We start from the raw sequence: 17,370 nt of genomic DNA, 5'->3' as shown, positions 1-17,370 counted from the left end.
GCAACATGCAAAGTCTGAAGGCATCCGTTACAATGTATCAGTCAGTGCAAAGTTCCGGAGTGACCGGTTTGTAACGCTGCCCAAAGGCTCAGCCGTGATAGGGCGCATTCACATGGACGTATGCAGTTACAGTCAGTGACAAGACTTGATCCAGCGTCACAAGAACCTTGTAGACGACCGTCAGCAGCCGCAGAGCGATGGAGATCGCGACACGCATCACGGGGGGGGGGGGGGGGGGGGGGGTAATCAGAAGATGGCTCCATCCTAAAAAGCCGTCTATTCGCAGCGGCGGCGTTGTTAGGGGCAACCAATTATTAATACTATTCTACATCTTCCCCGACGGCTCTCCTAAACACACGACACAAGACGTCTTCTGCGGTCTTTGAAGTCGTCTCGCTGCTCCCTTTCTTCGCAGCACGCAGTAAATAGTTCACAGACTCGCGCCAATCCCGCAGGAAAAAAAAGGCAATTTTTTGACATTAACAAATCTGCACATAACTGTCCCCAAACGGTGATTAGAGGCAGCGCCCCGCCGGCTGTTGTCCCCCGCTGCTTAGCATCCGTGGAGGTTGGGGAAATCCACTATGGCGGCCATGACAATGGGCAGGTATGCAGTAATGTAGTAAAGCAGACGAAGGGATTACTAGCCCGATGTATGCAGGACACTAGGAAAGCTGGGTCTGCTGTGACCCAGGACATTTAGTATTCTGCCACCTATCAGACATTAGTCCAGAAGGTCCGCTAATCTGGCACCGATGCTGGACTAGAGGAATCTATCGGCACACACTTCGGCCTCACATCCGTCTAGTCGCTGGCAATTCCCGCGGCTCGTCACGTGCGCTTCGGCATTATTCACCCAGTAGGAGTGGAGTTCTTGCTGACACGGCCCGATGGCGCCTCCGCGCCGCACGACAAGATGCTGTAATTAAACCGGGAAAAAAAAAACCTTCAGGGACCTGCAGGTGGATGGGGTGGGGCGGCTGTCACCTGTCAGAGGTGCAAATACTTGTCCCTAGGGGAGAGAATCTGGAGGATTATCAGATGGCACCGCTTATCAGCTTCCACTGATTCCAGGACTTTCCTCCCTGCTCGGCCATCCTGTAATCCAGGCTATTTGATAATTGGGCAGCCATCAAGTGACAATCCAGGTAATCGGTGTGACTGACACTATAGAAAGGGTTAAATCCGGTCCGTCTATTGTTTTTGGAAGATCCGGAGGAAGGAATGTGAAGCCGCGCTGGACAGATTCCTGAGGGGCCACAAAACGTTGTCACAGACTGGAGGAAAATCTGGGCGACAGCCAACAACGCCGCCATGACAGCTGGCAAGGGGAGCCACCAGGTTTCTCCAAACTCCAATCCTACCTAGTTACGTGGGCGACACGGCGACTTGTGCCCACGCAACACTGATCTGACGGCGAGGGCGGTCGCGTTGTGATGCCGCACGTTCCCACAAGGTAGCAGTCGGCGGAAATCCCAACCTGCTGCATTACACCGTGAGCGCATCCACCATCAGTTTGCCTGAGGCCGGCGCCGCACAATGTGACATCGCATCTTATGGCGGTCATACGAAGTAACGACAAAGCGCAACCGCGACACAACCGCAGGAAAGGCTGCTGGATGACTGCGATGCAAACCACGTGCCCACGGCTTGCCCACAATTCGCCAGTTTATAGGGCTCATTCACATGGACCTATGCAGCTCTCAGCCCATGGATTCACAGATTCATGGAGTTTTTGCGCACGGAATCGCCGAGTATAAACGCACAAACCCCTCAGACATCGCCTTTAGGCACACATGCAGCTATCAGGCAGAGTCACTGCGTATTTGCACAGTCCCATCCGCTTCGATGGCTTATATTGGTCCATAATACCGACCACAATCGGACGCGCTGCGGATTTTTTTGTCACGCGGTCGAAAAGTGTGTGAAAAATACACACGTGAGTAAACACACCGAGATCACGTATGTTGTACCGACGCCGTATAACACGTAATACAGAGCGCATTTACATCCGTGTAAACGGACCCCAACACGCAGCGCTGAAACCACATTGATTTGCATTGGAGTAATCAGACCTACGTTATTTAGGCGCGTGAAAAATCGCAGCTTGTCGTATTTTGGTGCGTATTACGGACAAAAAAATAACCCATTGTAATCAGCAGGATTACATAAATATAGGCAGTGAATACACGGGATACAAACGTATTTACACATGAAGCCAACGGGACCGGCTACGGTTTTTTTTTTTTGGTTTTTTTTAGGCGTGTAAAAAAAAATGCACAAAATGCGTAAGAAAAAAAACAAAAACACAATGAGGTCCGGATATGCAAGAAAAGCTCATAGTTTCGGTCAGTGAATAGTAAACACACCCGTGTGAATGATCCCTCATACGGATAACCAGCGCTGGCGTGACCAACCAAGTGTTACCCAGATGACTATCGCCACCCAGCTTTCCCAGACTCCTGAGTGGAAGAACCACTTATATAATGAAATATCCGTAGTCCGTTTGCCATTTAGGCTTTTGGGCGACAGTCGTTACCAGCAAGATGCAACTATGGACTGGCTGAGCAGTGGAATGGAGCCTTGGTATCTGCTGGGGGTCGTCCTCCATCACCTCCAATTTTCATGACAATATCCAGGTGTCACAACAGACACATCCATGAGTATCGCTGACAGCTGGTATTCTCATGGAGATGGCTCCCCCATGCCCCCTTCCTCCTCCTGACACTGTCCGTCACCCCCCCCCCTCCTCCTGGCACTGTCATAGTTGTCTCCCCCTTCCCTCCTCCTGGCACTGCCCCCCCCCCCTACCCTCCTCCTGGCACTGTCCCCCCCCCCTACCCTTCCCTTCTCCTGGCACTGTCCCCCCCCCCCCCCCCCGCTACCCTTCCCTTCTCCTGGCACTGTCCCCTCCCTTACCTTCCTACTGGCACGGCACCCCCCCACCCCACTGGCATTGCCCCCACCCCCACCCCACTGGCACTGCCCCTCTACCCTCCTCCTGGCATTGCCCACCCCCCTACCCCACTGGCATTGTCGCCCCCCCACCCCCTCTCCTGGCACTGCCCCCCCTCCTTCCTCCTCCTGGCACTGTCCCCCTCCTTCTTCCTCCTGGCACTGTCCCCGGCTCTTCCCTCCACTCTTTGATCATCTAATCCTTTTCACAGTCCGGGCCCTTTGGAAGCAGAGCCTTCACCCCATAAAGCGATCCATGTGAACTTGATGTGGTTTTTCCATCTACCGTAATCCACTGATGATTAACATTCCATCTGCTACCACGGTTTAACCCGCTCACCTCCGGGTACAGGCGGGGGCATACTTTTAACCCTTTTGCAAATTAGCGCAAAAGTAGTTGCAGGGACGTCACAATCGTGGCCAGAGAGCTTCGGACACGAAAATAAGAGCGACGATAAAACACGGAGGGGGCGCCGGCGCCAAGAACAACAATCCAACAAAACGCGCAATGAAGCGCACTTACTATTCTGGCTGCTTAATAGTTAATTAACGTAATGCGGTAGAAAACAATCTTCTACAGAAAAGCTCAGCAACTTTCTAAAACACTTCGTGCTTCAATTCCTCCCATTGTCAAGCACTCTGCTGGCAGTCAGTGAATGGAAACGGTTTACCTGCAGAGCCCGCCCCCTGCGCTCACACAGCGTATTTTGGCGCGTGTTCTACACCAATATACGCATCCCATTCATTTGCAATCAGAAACCATGTCGCAGTCTTGATGACCTTTTCTTTTCACCCCAACATGTCCCCTTTGTCATTTTTTGGGTACCACTAGAGCTTAGCAGCGATATAGGACTTCAGAATAGGCGCCAAAATACACGCAGGCTCGGATGCGCATTCCGACACAAATCCGTGCCTAAAAGGAGAGTATTTTGACGCAGAATTTTTCCGCCTTGTCAATTGCGCCATGTGAACATACCTACCTAAACATCAATATACGCCTCGCCAGGTTTGGCCATGTATTAACGCGTTTCCACGCCTAGAAACCAAGACTTCACTGTGGCATATTAGGACATGCCATCTTTTTTGCGCCATAAATTATGCCGTGTGAACGTACCCTCCGCACTTGGCATTTTTAAACTGCAGTGACAAACCGTATGAATTCTTAAACGCCCCGTGTGGTCATTAAAGACGCCCGCGATTAAAAACCTGTACGTAGTTTCTGAAAACACGCTTTTGTTAATGCAGTTCAAAAACATCCAAAATGCCGAGTGACCGCAGCCTCCCCTGCAGCATTGTATTGACACATTTGTTTTTTAAAAGTACAATTTGCGCTAAAGCTGCGCGAGGGAGCAGTCCTAGTCACATCAGGCGGTCTTCAGGAGGTGGTCTCCTTCATACAGGCATTGGCAGGGCGCAATTATATACCGTATAGATGATGTAAATGACCTTTAATTATAGAACAAGGGAAAGGGGTCAAGTAAAACAGAAAATCTCACCTCCAAGGGGGGCAAATCAGGGTCCAGCTGAGTGAAACTGCTGAGGACCACAGGGCTGCTGTCCCCGGCCACCTCCAGCTTCACCCCATCCCAGAGACTCCTCATCTTCCTGGAGCCATCGAACATCTTTTCCGGGGTGCTGGTCTTGTCATGATGGGGCTCCAGCAACATTAGGAAAATCATAGGGGCCACTTGTCAGTTCAGCATCTCTGTGGGGTAGAGCTGAGCCTGGAGCAGCAGGGCTGATCTAGGACCCTCCTCCCAGGCTGAGGAGGGGTTTATTGGCGCTGTGACCCCCTATTCTGGCTGCAGGTTACTCTGACACCCTATCCCTATGATCTTCTGTAAGCAGATCCTCTTGGAGACTTTGTATCCTCCGGCTCTCCCAAGGTTCTCGCAGACTCCTAGTATCCTCGGGGTTGATACAATGTATCCGTCGGCCTGCAGGCTACAAAGTATCCTCCGCTCTGAGGGGTCCTGCTGCTCGGCCGCAGCGCTCGCTACAATGTATCCAGTGTTCTGTGGAGTCGCGCTCCTGCTACAATGTAACCTGCGATCTCCGCCCGCTCCGCACTGTACTGCAGGATGGCCAGCGCTCTGGGCTTTGCCATCACACTCCGGTCACGCCCACACAGTGACGTAGCTGCGTGTCATTTACATACAGGAGGGTGACAAGAAGTCAGTGAGTGAGAAAACCTGGCCTGGATGCGGCTGGCACGGGGCTCTCCCCAGCCTGCAGAGCATCACATCGCGCCAGCTGCTTCCAGAGAGATGGAGTTGTGACCCCTTAGTGACAAGGACCAAGGCACAGCTGTATGAGGGGTTTCATTGTGTTTGTATAGGTTACTGGCCGCACTCTGGGGTACATATCACCGCTATCCAGAAAGGCCGCCATAGTTTTTGTATTTTTTTAAAGCGCACACCATTTAGTAAAGAATGACCCTCTAACTTTATCTGATCGGCGCGATTACTGCGAGTTTACAGGAATTTTAAAAATTATTTTTTTTTACTACTTTTGCACAATAAGAACACATTTTTAAAGTGACACAACGGCCGGCATCGCCGCATTCCGAGACGCAGAACGCTTCCATCTCCCGGCAGCGGAGCTCCGTGAGGCTTGATGTTTGTGGGAAGAGTTGTAGTTTTTATTGGGACCCGTTTGGTACTCCGGACTGCCGGATTGTGTTTCATTATAGTTTTTGAGAGGTGAACAAAAGAAAAATAGTAATTTTTTAAAAGTTATTTTTATGGCGTCACCATGCAAAATAAATAAAATATTTTCGTTATCTGGATGTTACGAACGCAGTAATACCGATTATATATTTTTTTTTTTACTTTTTTGAGCAGTTTATCCATTTGAAACTTTTTTGTAGGGAAAAAAAAAAGAAATGTGGATTTTTTTAAGCTGAATTTTTTTTTTAAATTAAACTTTAATGAGTTTTCTGACACTATTTTTCAGATGCAATTGTTCAACGACTGGGATAACTACACTGCATTCTAAGCCTAGACTCTGCCGGAGGCGGGGCTAAGAGGCGGAGTTACATGGCAGACATGGAAGCCTTTGTCAGGCTTCTGGCTGCCATGGTAACCCGTTGGTATCTGGCAATCCCACTACAGGATACTGATGGGTGACAGAAAGAGCCCCCTCCCCAGTTACTATTGGTTGTGACATGTGAGGGGTTAAATTGCCAGGATCTGAGGCTCCTCCTTCCTGACTGTTAGAGCAGCAGCTGGGCTGTCAGTACTCAGCTAAGCCACCACATTAAAAAGATGCATTTGCGGGGTAAAGCCCGTTAGTGAGGTCAGTAAAAAGGCGTATTGTGGTCTCTGAAGGGTTAAAGAAAGATTTGCTGAGTTATGGAAATCTTTGTATAATGGAAAGTTCTGGAACTTTCTAATAGACTTTGGGGCACATTTATCACTGGTGTTGCGCCAGAATTCTGGTGGAAGTTGCATAAATCAAATTAGGGCGAATTCACGCCCGCGTTTGGGTCAGTTCGGGGTTTCTAAGCCTCTGTGCCGTTTTTGGAGCAGAAAAACGGAAATAAACAGGAAAGAAAAATTGATCCCCCCCCCCCCCATTGATTTCAGTCGGGTTTCAAAAATAATGTACAGGAAACGGAAGGGGTTCCAGTCGCTTCCATTCTGTCACTTTTGGGGTTTTTTAAAAAGAAAACTAGCGCGGCTGCAGCATTATTAGATTACATAGAGGGGCGCCCACCTGTTTACACGGGGGGACACGGCTTGGTGTTTAGGGGAGCTGAAGACTGAGTAACTCCGACAACAGACTGATTCTCGCCCACTATCCCTGTTGGGGTCTCGCGTTTAGTTACCCGTAATCTCGCGTTTAGTTACCCGTAATCTCGCAAAAGCACCCGTCTAAATAAGGGATTGTTCTGATCAGTGCAATGAAGTCAGTTAGAAAGCAGGTATAGCAGTGGCCTCACACTACCAATGGATTGTGGGTAGTCTGAAGACTGTGTCGGCCATCTTGGATGGCTGAAAACGGGACGCAGAGGCGGCAAATCAGAGGCATCAGCACAGAAGACCGCTAGCAGGTCCTAGAATCACCTCTTCAGTCCCCGGACAACATTTTACCCTGAAACCAGAGGATCCCTTTAAATGAAGGACGGGCAGGTAATAGGGAGCTGAATTACACAATTACATCCCTGCATACCAGTCCTTGTATGCAGGGATGTAATTGTGTGATCAACCAGGAGGGGCGCCATTCTGATTGCAGTTTGAGGCCATATCACTTCAAGCCCATCGGCCGCCTTCATGCTACAAACCGGAGCGGATCGTGTTATGGGTTTCCACCGCAGCGCAGATCTGCAGCATCAACAGCCGCCGGCTTCACAATCCGCAGCGCATTTGAAAATCTCTGCAGATTCATTGCAGAAAGAAGGCGATTATTGAAGACCTCCCCCTCCCCCGTACAGCGAGACTCGTTCACACGGGCAGATGTGGGTTTCGGTCGCATTAACATGCTGTGGATTTACACAATCGATATCCACAATTCTCTGCGTATTTCGCCCGCTTTGTGCACGCAAAAAAAGGCCCGCTGATTTGCTGCGCAGGTTTCCGTAATCGCGCCAGCCCTTTCACCTCAACAGCCTATTACGGTGCGTAATACAAACCAAAATAGGACGTGCCGCTTAGTTCTAATGTGATCGAGCATTGGGTGAAAACATCCGCCCATGTGAACGCACCCACTGAAATCCTATCGCGCTGCGCCGCTTTACACGGGGCAACTATCGGTCAAAACGGTTTAAGCAATTTTTCGGCCGACAGTCGGCGCTTGTAGCCCAACATATATGGCACTTAGACCATGGCGGCGGCCGGCAGTGACAGAGCAGCAAGGAGCCACCGTGCTGGTGGCATCTGTCATACCATCACCCCCCCATAACAGGAGGGTACAAGCTTCTTGTATACCCATGGACACTGCAGACAGGGGGGCCACAGTCACTCCTCGGACCCCTGCAGCAGGCAATGTCCCGGATGGATCCCTCTCACTGCCCGCTATGTCACGGCAGGGACAATCAATCTAACAGGTTTTCGGAGTCTTGCAGGAGACGGAAGTCGTGCATCAAGAGGCTGAAGACCCAAGAACACGGTGAAGTGCAGAAGGCGCAGATGGTACCCATTAGACTGAAGGATGTGCCGGCACCAGATGTTACACCATCCGAGCGGCCGCGGAGATTTACTTTAAGGGGTCAATACTAAAGCTTTAGTGCCCCATATTCACAGCAGAGACGAGCGCTCCAAGTGGGCGCCAATAACAACACGCAGGGATTTGGGGGTTTAAATCCATTTCCTTGCTATTTCCGAGAAGTGCTGAGCTGTCGCTCTGCGGTGTTCAGCTGAGGAATGTGGAGAAAACAGGAAGTTCACGGGAAAGAAGCCCTGCGATGGCAGCCAATGGGAGCGCCGCAGCCTCACTGCAGCCAGCAATTCGCTAACTCGGCAGTTTTTCCATCACTCTGATGATACACGGAGGGAAATGCTAAATATTAGATCTGGCCTTTCTAGTTTCTTCATGCGGACCGGGAGAGGGGCGGCGCTGAAGAACTGGAAGACCAGCTGGTTACCCCGATTTTCACTCATACAAATCATATTGTATCACAGAATATCACATACAGTATATATATATATTATATATATATATATATATATATACACACACACAATGCTGACGGATGTAGTGGGGCGTACAGAGAAGGGGATCAAATTGGATTTTATTCCCATTTTCCATCCTGTTTTGGACCACCTTTGGCCTCCATGACTGCAGCCCCCCTCCGGCCGCTTCCCACCAGATTCCCATAGATGTGTGGGGGGATTTGACCTATCTGTCCCGCTGGATAGGATTGAGATCCGGACTTTGGGCTGGGCAATGAAGTCTGTAGACGTTCTGCTCCCCACCCTGCGTGCCGTATGACATGGTGCTCGTCATGTTGGCAGAGACACGGAGCTGTACCAGAGTATTACCACAGGGGAGGTGATGCCACATTGTCCGGGATGTCTCTGTACCCATTGGTGTTGAGGGTGGACTTCACTATAACTAATGGCCTTGGCACCCCCCACCATATCAGAACCTCCTCCAAACCTCACAGTCGGGACGATGCCGTCATGTAGAAACCGCTCTCCAGGCAACCGCCACACCCAAGTGCCGCCATCCGATCGGAAGATGGTGGACTGTGATTCATCCACAACACTTGCTTCAACTCACTTACAGTCCGTCGCTACAAGCCCCATCGCAGGCGCCGCTGTGCATTCACTGCTGTGATGTTGTGTGCAGCCGCTCGTCCATGGTAACCCTTCACATGCCGTTCCCTATGGATGGTTCTGGTACTAATGGATGTCCCAATGGCCTGTGAGACCCGCTGAGCGAGGGCAGACGATGTGTGGGATGTCTTCACAGCTCCTACAAGGCTTCGTTAGCAGTATTTAGCAGTATTTTGGACGTTCTTTGGCCTCCAGAGCTGCAGCAGTTCGCCGTGGCGTCTTCTTGTATTGTACACTACTGTGCAGCGGTGCGTTTTCTGGCGTCCGGCGCCGTCCGCCTCACCTGGGCTCACCTTATAGGCGGCTATCACACAACTGCACTTCGGATGAAACCTGACAGACTTATCAGTTCCACAAAGTCGCTCTCAGTCTGAAACGAACAATCCTGAAGCAGATTACAGACTGCGGCCCCATTGTGTGATGGAGGGCCGGGATATCTGTCATTATCACTGCACACAACAATAGAGTGCAAGCTCTGCAGCCTGATTATATAGAATGCAATTATCTACCTTAAAATCAGTGGCCCTGTGTGCACTGCAGGCAAGGGAAAGTAAGTGAACCCTTCGGATTTCCCCAGATTTCTGCATCGGTTACTTTTAAATGCAGCCTGATTGTATCCAAGTCACAATGTAACAACACACACAGGGCATCCCAGAAATACTGATAAACAAACACAATTGCAGAGAGGAAGGGTCATCATCAGGATGCCTTCACATTTGCGATATCGCAGCGTTTTTTTTTTACGCAAATAGGATTTTCTAATGTTAAAAACGGATCGCGGGTTCGGGCTTTGTGATTTTTGGGCTTTGTGATTTTTGGGCTTTGTGATTTTTGGGCTTTGTGATTTTCGGGCTTTGTGATTTTTGTGCATTAGAAAGTCTTATTGACAGTCATGTTAAAAAATGCAGCGACATCGCGATCGCAGGCGTGAAGGCGCCCTTAAATTGATTTTTTATGCTTGCGGGAGATTGCGGATTGCAGTTTTTTCGAATGCACTGCGGATCATCCACAACCCCACCTCCAGCCTTCTCCCCACCTCCAGCCTTCTCCCCCACCTCCAGCCTTCTCCCCCACCTCCAGCCTTCTCCCCCACCTCCAGCCTTCTCCCCCACCTCCAGCCTTCTCCCTAATTGATTTGAACCTTCACATCCGCAAATCGTAAGCGATGGCAATGTGGACGCAGCCGTATAACACGGATCACCCTCTAATGTATGCGTGTACACACCGTGCCAGAGCCACAAACAGGTTCACGTGCGCAGGCATGTCCGCCCAGCCGGCTGTCACCATTATCATGAATCACTCCAACGTGTGTATTGAATGCGAACATTCAGAGAGAGTGGAATCACCGCCATCAGCGCCGTTATATAAACGATGTGCCGTCCTCGCGCCGTGACTCAGCTCATTAGGCCGAATTCATGGAATTCACATGCATCTCCCTGACAATAGCAGCATTGGATCAGTCCACACCCCACAACATGGTGCAACCCGCAGCCAGCCAATCACAGGCTTTATGTTTATAGTGCCACTGATGACGTCATCGGATTGGTTATCCCAGTCGTACACAGATATCCTGCAGATAACGACGCGTTTCACCAGTAATCGTCACCCAAACTTGGAATATCATCGCTCCTGGAAACCTGCATGGCGGTACATGAGAGCTGCACACGCGTGACAATCACGTGTCATTTCAATAGGAAAATGTAAAAAAAAACAACCAAAAACACCAGTTTAATGGAAATAATGGGCGTTATCACCCCAAATAGGAGAAATACCGCCCATGTAAGTGACCCGCTGTACATAATAGGTAATTGTCACGTAACACGGCTGTGGATCTCGCAACGCCCGTAAATCATGCATGAAAGTTACCCGTTTAAAGGCACCCCAAGGCCGCATTTACACGGACAATATTCTTTTGCGTGTTGCGACAAACACGAAACAGAAGTGCAGCCCATTGCTTGCTCTGGGAATGCTTCCATGTGCGGCCGTCTCTGGCGGCGAAAATCACAGAACGTATTACTATTTTGCGAGTCTAGCATGAGAAAAGGAACTTGAAAAGAACGGCCTCTCGCACATGACACGGGCAGCGAGAATCTCTGGCGCAATTCACTCTTGGTCATGTGACAAACCAAGATGGCCGCACCGCTTCTCTGAGGTCTAAAACACTACAAGCTGCCCTGATTGGCCGGCGCTGCTCATGTGATGAGTATTGGCCAATAAAAGCAGCGTGCAGTGTCCTAGACGACAGATATACAATATACATCAGGTAGTCAGAAGTGGTGCGGCCATCTTGGTTTGTCCGGGGAATCGCCATGATGCGGTTATTAGGATTCTTTACCATTTTTAAACATAGATCCAAATGTGTGAGAACAAAACTAGCGATACTTTCCCGCCCTCACCCCCCGCCAACCCAGCGTGCCGCCCCAGGGTCATCCTGGTCTTTGTTTTGGAGCAGATACCACCTGACCATTGCAGCCAATCAGGGGCCACAACAGTTAGCTGCAATTCTCCTGACCGTTCAGATGCTGGAAGCCATGATGCCAGAACGGCACCTGACCACGGCCGGCTCTGATTGGCTGCAGAGGTCAGGTGGTTTATGTTCCATGACAAAGACACTGGACCTCTCATGCAGAGGACGGGTAAGTACCCGCAAACCAACAACCACCTCCCATAGAAGTTGCGATAACAGCTCCCCTCCTCCCCCTCTCTGCACAGGTCACAGAGCATGCCCACATTATCCTACAGAAGTCTATTGGTGATATCACAACTCACCTCCTCCCCCTCCCTGCAAACATCACACAGCATGCCACAACACTCTCCTATAGAAGTCTAAAAGTGAAGGTCACAACTCACCTCCTCCCCCTCCCTGTACAGGTCACAGAGCAGACTCACAGCATTATCCCATAGAGATCAATGAGTACCCTGCCGTCCTTAAAGACTCTCGTCTATGAGACTGCAGTAAAGCATCTTTCTACATGCTGTTAGCTGCCGCTCAGAAAAGATGGCCGCCCCCGCCGTCCCGTACAGATAAGATGGTCACCCCCCTCTTCCTGTAGACAACATGGCTGCCCCCGCCATCCTGCAAACAAGATGGCCACCCCCACTATCCTGTAGACAATATGGCGGCCTTCGCCTTTCTGTAGACAAGATGGCTGCCCCTTCCCTCCAACCAATCCTGTAGACAAGATGGCGGCCTCCGCCTTCCTGTAGTCAAGATGGCCACCCCTGCAATCCTGTTGACAAGACGGCCGCTCCTCCCCCAACCAATCCTGTAGACAAGATGGCCGCCCCCCTCCCCCAACCAATCCTGTAGACAAGATGGCCGCCCCCCTCCCCCAACCAATCCTGTAGACAAGATGCCCCCCCCAACCAATCCTGTAGACAAGATGCCCCCCCCCAACCAATCCTGTAGACAAGATGCCCCCCCCAACCAATCCTGTAGACAAGATGGCCGCCTCCCCCAACCAATCCTGTAGACAAGATGGCCGCCCCCAACCAATCCTGTAGACAAGATGGCCGCCCCCCCAACCGAACCTGCAAACAAGATGGCCGCCCCCGCCGTCGTGTACAGACAATAGAAAAAAAACCCCAAAAATAATCTACAAATCAGAAAAAGAAAACCAGTTTAGAGGATTGGACACGGCTTGCCTGGCCATAACTCCAGCACCCTCCGGGCGATGCGCCCCTTACTGAGGGCTCCGATGTGATCCTGGTAGAGGGTTGCTTGGCTATGGGACCAGCGAGCCACGAGGCTCCGGATGCCTACATTAATTACCTATTTATAGCATCGTTAAAGACGCTCGTTAGGAGATGACTCTCATCAGGCCTAGATCTGCGATATAAGGTTGAGATGGCACAGAGACAAGGAGCGGCAGCACGTGCCCGTGGAAATGTGTGCCAACGCGGGTGCCTTAGGGAGTACCAATGCCATCCTGTGCAACTACAACTCCCAGGCAGCCATGCTGGGGGTTGTAGTGTCAGACCAGCAGGAGAGCCCCCCGCTATAGTAACATGACTCAGTGCCCGAATGTTCGCAGGTTGCCCGTTATCTCCTCTCGCCCCGTTCCTGGCAGGGGACGCCCTCGGGGTGGATTAATTTCCTGCCAGAAATCCCTTTCTATCTGAGAAGGTCTGAGTAATGAAAAGCTTCCCAACTCCCCCCCGCCCCGCGCCCCCTCCGCCTGCCAACAGGTGCCAAGAAACTCATCACAGGGCGACTGCCAGGAGGAGAGTGGGCAACGCGGGACAGAGTCCGGGGGCCACAACATAAGGCAGTATGACTCAACTGTGTACTGAATAGGGGGGGGGGGGTCCACAGCAAATCAAATGAGGGTCCCCACAGTTTTGAGCCCGATGATGATGCTGGAGCTTTTGGGGGACTCCTGGTGTCTATGGCAACTATCATGTTCCTAGAATGCCCAGCAGGGGGAGCGGGGGCACCCCACTATGACTGAGGTCCCTATGGCCCACTGACAACCCCTTTCTGGTGTGTGGCTGTAACAGTTCCAAGTAGTCAGAGGACCCCTCCACCACGTAGGATGACCCCAGTATTATAAATGGCGCATGGATACGGTCGGGGCCTTCAGGGTCTATTCACACACTGCAGAATTTCGACTATGGAATTTGGTGCGGATCCGTGCGCCCAGAGCGCTGCCAGACACGTCTACAAACGGCGCACAAGGACAGGTAACGGCTCTTCGTCAGACCGGATTTACACAGGTGAGCACGCCATCGCTCCAATATCAGGCTTGTAAACGTGCGAGAAAAACGCATCGCATCCCTTCACGGGCGCCAGAATAGGAAAAAAATATCCCACCTGAACGAGGAATAACGGAGACCATCGGCCACAGAGGAGGGCATGATGGGATAACGGAGAACATCGGCCACAGAGGAGGGCATGATGGGATAACGGAGAACATCGGCCACAGAGGAGGGCATGATGCGATAACGGAGAACATCGGCCACAGAGGAGGGCATGATGCGATAACGGAGAACATCGGCCACAGAGGAGGGCATGATGCGATAACGGAGAACATCGGCCACAGAGGAGGGCATGATGGGATAACGGAGAACATCGGCCACAGAGGAGGGCATGATGGGATAACGGAGAACATCGGCCACAGAGGAGGGCATGATGGGATAACGGAGAACATCGGCCACAGAGGAGGGCATGATGCGATAACGGAGAACATCGGCCACAGAGGAGGGCATGATGCGATAACGGAGAACATCGGCCACAGAGGAGGGCATGATGGGATAACGGAGAACATCGGCCACAGAGGAGGGCATGATGCGATAACGGAGAACATCGGCCACAGAGGAGGGCATGATGCGATAACGGAGAACATCGGCCACAGAGGAGGGCATGATGCGATAACGGAGAACATCGGCCACAGAGGAGGGCATGATGCGATAACGGAGAACATCGCCCACAGAGGAGGACATGATGCGATAACGGAGAACATCGGCCACAGGGGAGGGCATGATGCGATAACGGAGAACATCGCCCACAGAGGAGGACATGATGCGATAACGGAGAACATCGGCCACAGAGGAGGGCATGATGCGATAACGGAGAACATCGGCCACAGAGGAGGGCATGATGGGATAACGGAGAACATCGGCCACAGAGGAGGGCATGATGCGATAACGGAGAACATCGGCCACAGAGGAGGGCATGATGGGATAACGGAGAACATCGGCCACAGAGGAGGGCATGATGCGATAACGGAGAACATCGGCCACAGAGGAGGGCATGATGCGATAACGGAGAACATCGGCCACAGAGGAGGGCATGATGCGATAACGGAGACCATCGGCCACAGAGGAGGGCATGATGGGATAACGGAGAACATCGGCCACAGAGGAGGGCATGATGGGATAACGGAGAACATCGGCCACAGAGGAGGGCATGATGGGATAACGGAGAACATCGGCCACAGAGGAGGACATGATGCGATAACGGAGAACATCGGCCACAGAGGAGGGCATGATGGGATAACGGAGAACATCGGCCACAGAGGAGGACATGCTGCGATAACGGAGAACATCGGCCACAGAGGAGGGCATGATGGGATAACGGAGAACATCGGCCACAGAGGAGGGCATGATGGGATAACGGAGAACATCGGCCACAGAGGAGGGCATGATGCGATAACGGAGAACATCGGCCACAGAGGAGGGCATGATGCGATAACGGAGAACATCGGCCACAGAGGAGGGCATGATGCGATAACGGAGAACATCGGCCACAGAGGAGGGCATGATGCGATAACGGAGAACATCGCCCACAGAGGAGGGCATGATGCGATAACGGAGAACATCGGCCACAGAGGAGGGCATGATGCGATAACGGAGAACATCGGCCACAGAGGAGGGCATGATGCGATAACGGAGACCATCGGCCACAGAGGAGGGCATGATGCGATAACGGAGACCATCGGCCACAGAGGAGGGCATGATGGGATAACGGAGAACATCGGCCACAGAGGAGGGCATGATGCGATAACGGAGAACATCGCCCACAGAGGAGGGCATGCTGCGATAACGGAGAACATCGGCCACAGAGGAGGGCATGATGCGATAACGGAGAACATCGGCCACAGAGGAGGGCATGATGCGATAACGGAGAACATCGGCCACAGAGGAGGGCATGATGCGATAACGGAGAACATCGGCCACAGAGGAGGGCATGATGGGATAACGGAGAACATCGGCCACAGAGGAGGGCATGATGGGATAACGGAGAACATCGGCCACAGAGGAGGGCATGATGCGATAACGGAGAACATCGCCCACAGAGGAGGGCATGCTGCGATAACGGAGAACATCGGCCACAGAGGAGGGCATGCTGCGATAACGGAGAACATCGGCCACAGAGGAAGGCATGATGCGATAACGGAGAACATCGGCCACAGAGGAGGGCATGATGGGATAACGGAGAACATCGGCCACAGAGGAGGGCATGATGGGATAACGGAGAACATCGGCCACAGAGGAGGGCATGATGGGATAACGGAGAACATCGGCCACAGAGGAGGGCATGATGCGATAACGGAGAACATCGCCCACAGAGGAGGGCATGCTGCGATAACGGAGAACATCGGCCACAGAGGAGGGCATGCTGCGATAACGGAGAACATCGGCCACAGAGGAGGGCATGATGCGATAACGGAGAACATCGGCCACAGAGGAGGGCATGATGCGATAACGGAGAACATCGGCCACAGAGGAGGACATGATGCGATAACGGAGAACATCGGCCACAGAGGAGGGCATGATGCGATAACGGAGAACATCGGCCACAGAGGAGGGCATGATGCGATAACGGAGAACATCGGCCACAGAGGAGGGCATGATGGGATAACGGAGAACATCGGCCACAGAGGAGGGCATGATGCGATAACGGAGACCATCGGCCACAGAGGAGGGCATGATGGGATAACGGAGAACATCGGCCACAGAGGAGGGCATAATGCGATAACGGAGAACATCGGCCACAGAGGAGGGCATGATGGGATAACGGAGAACATCGGCCACAGAGGAGGGCATGATGGGATAACGGAGACCATCGGCCACAGAGGAGGGCATGATGCGATAACGGAGACCATCGCCCACAGAGGAGGGCATGATGGGATAACGGAGAACATCGGCCACAGAGGAGGGCATGATGCGATAACGGAGAACATCGGCCACAGAGGAGGGCATGATGGGATAACGGAGAACATCGGCCACAGAGGAGGGCATGATGGGATAACGGAGAACATCGGCCACAGAGGAGGGCATGATGGGATAACGGAGAACATCGGCCACAGAGGAGGGCATGATGCGATAACGGAGAACATCGGCCACAGAGGAGGGCATGATGCGATAACGGAGAACATCGCCCACAGAGGAGGGCATGATGCGATAACGGAGAACATCGGCCACAGAGGAGGGCATGATGGGATAACGGAGAACATCGGCCACAGAGGAGGGCATGATGGGATAACGGAGAACATCGGCCACAGAGGAGGGCATGATGGGATAACGGAGAACATCGGCCACAGAGGAGGGCATGATGCGATAACGGAGAACATCGGCCACAGAGGAGGGCATGATGCGATAACGGAGAACATCGGCCACAGAGGAGGGCATGCTG

General features: G+C 52.1%; 1 protein-coding gene across 12 annotated transcripts in view; it reads right to left on the bottom strand.

Moving 5' to 3' along the window:
* RALGDS (ral guanine nucleotide dissociation stimulator) overlaps positions 1 to 17,370 on the bottom strand; it is a 122,582-nt gene that overhangs the window by 30,556 nt on the left and 74,656 nt on the right. For 4 of the 12 annotated variants that reach the window (XM_066580153.1, XM_066580154.1, XM_066580155.1 and 1 more), the window contains exon 1: positions 4,452 to 5,028. The exons of the other annotated variants lie outside the window; for them this stretch is intronic. In XM_066580153.1, coding sequence (XP_066436250.1) covers positions 4,452 to 4,634 — 183 coding nt within the window. In that variant the 5' untranslated portion in view covers positions 4,635 to 5,028. Of the gene's footprint in view, positions 1 to 4,451; positions 5,029 to 17,370 lie in introns of those variants that run through there. 12 annotated transcript variants of the gene reach the window in all.

The sequence above is a fragment of the Eleutherodactylus coqui genome, chromosome 10, assembly GCF_035609145.1.
Source record: "Eleutherodactylus coqui strain aEleCoq1 chromosome 10, aEleCoq1.hap1, whole genome shotgun sequence".
Classification (NCBI taxonomy): Eukaryota; Metazoa; Chordata; class Amphibia; order Anura; family Eleutherodactylidae; genus Eleutherodactylus; species Eleutherodactylus coqui.
This window is presented reverse-complemented; position numbering and strand designations above follow the sequence as displayed.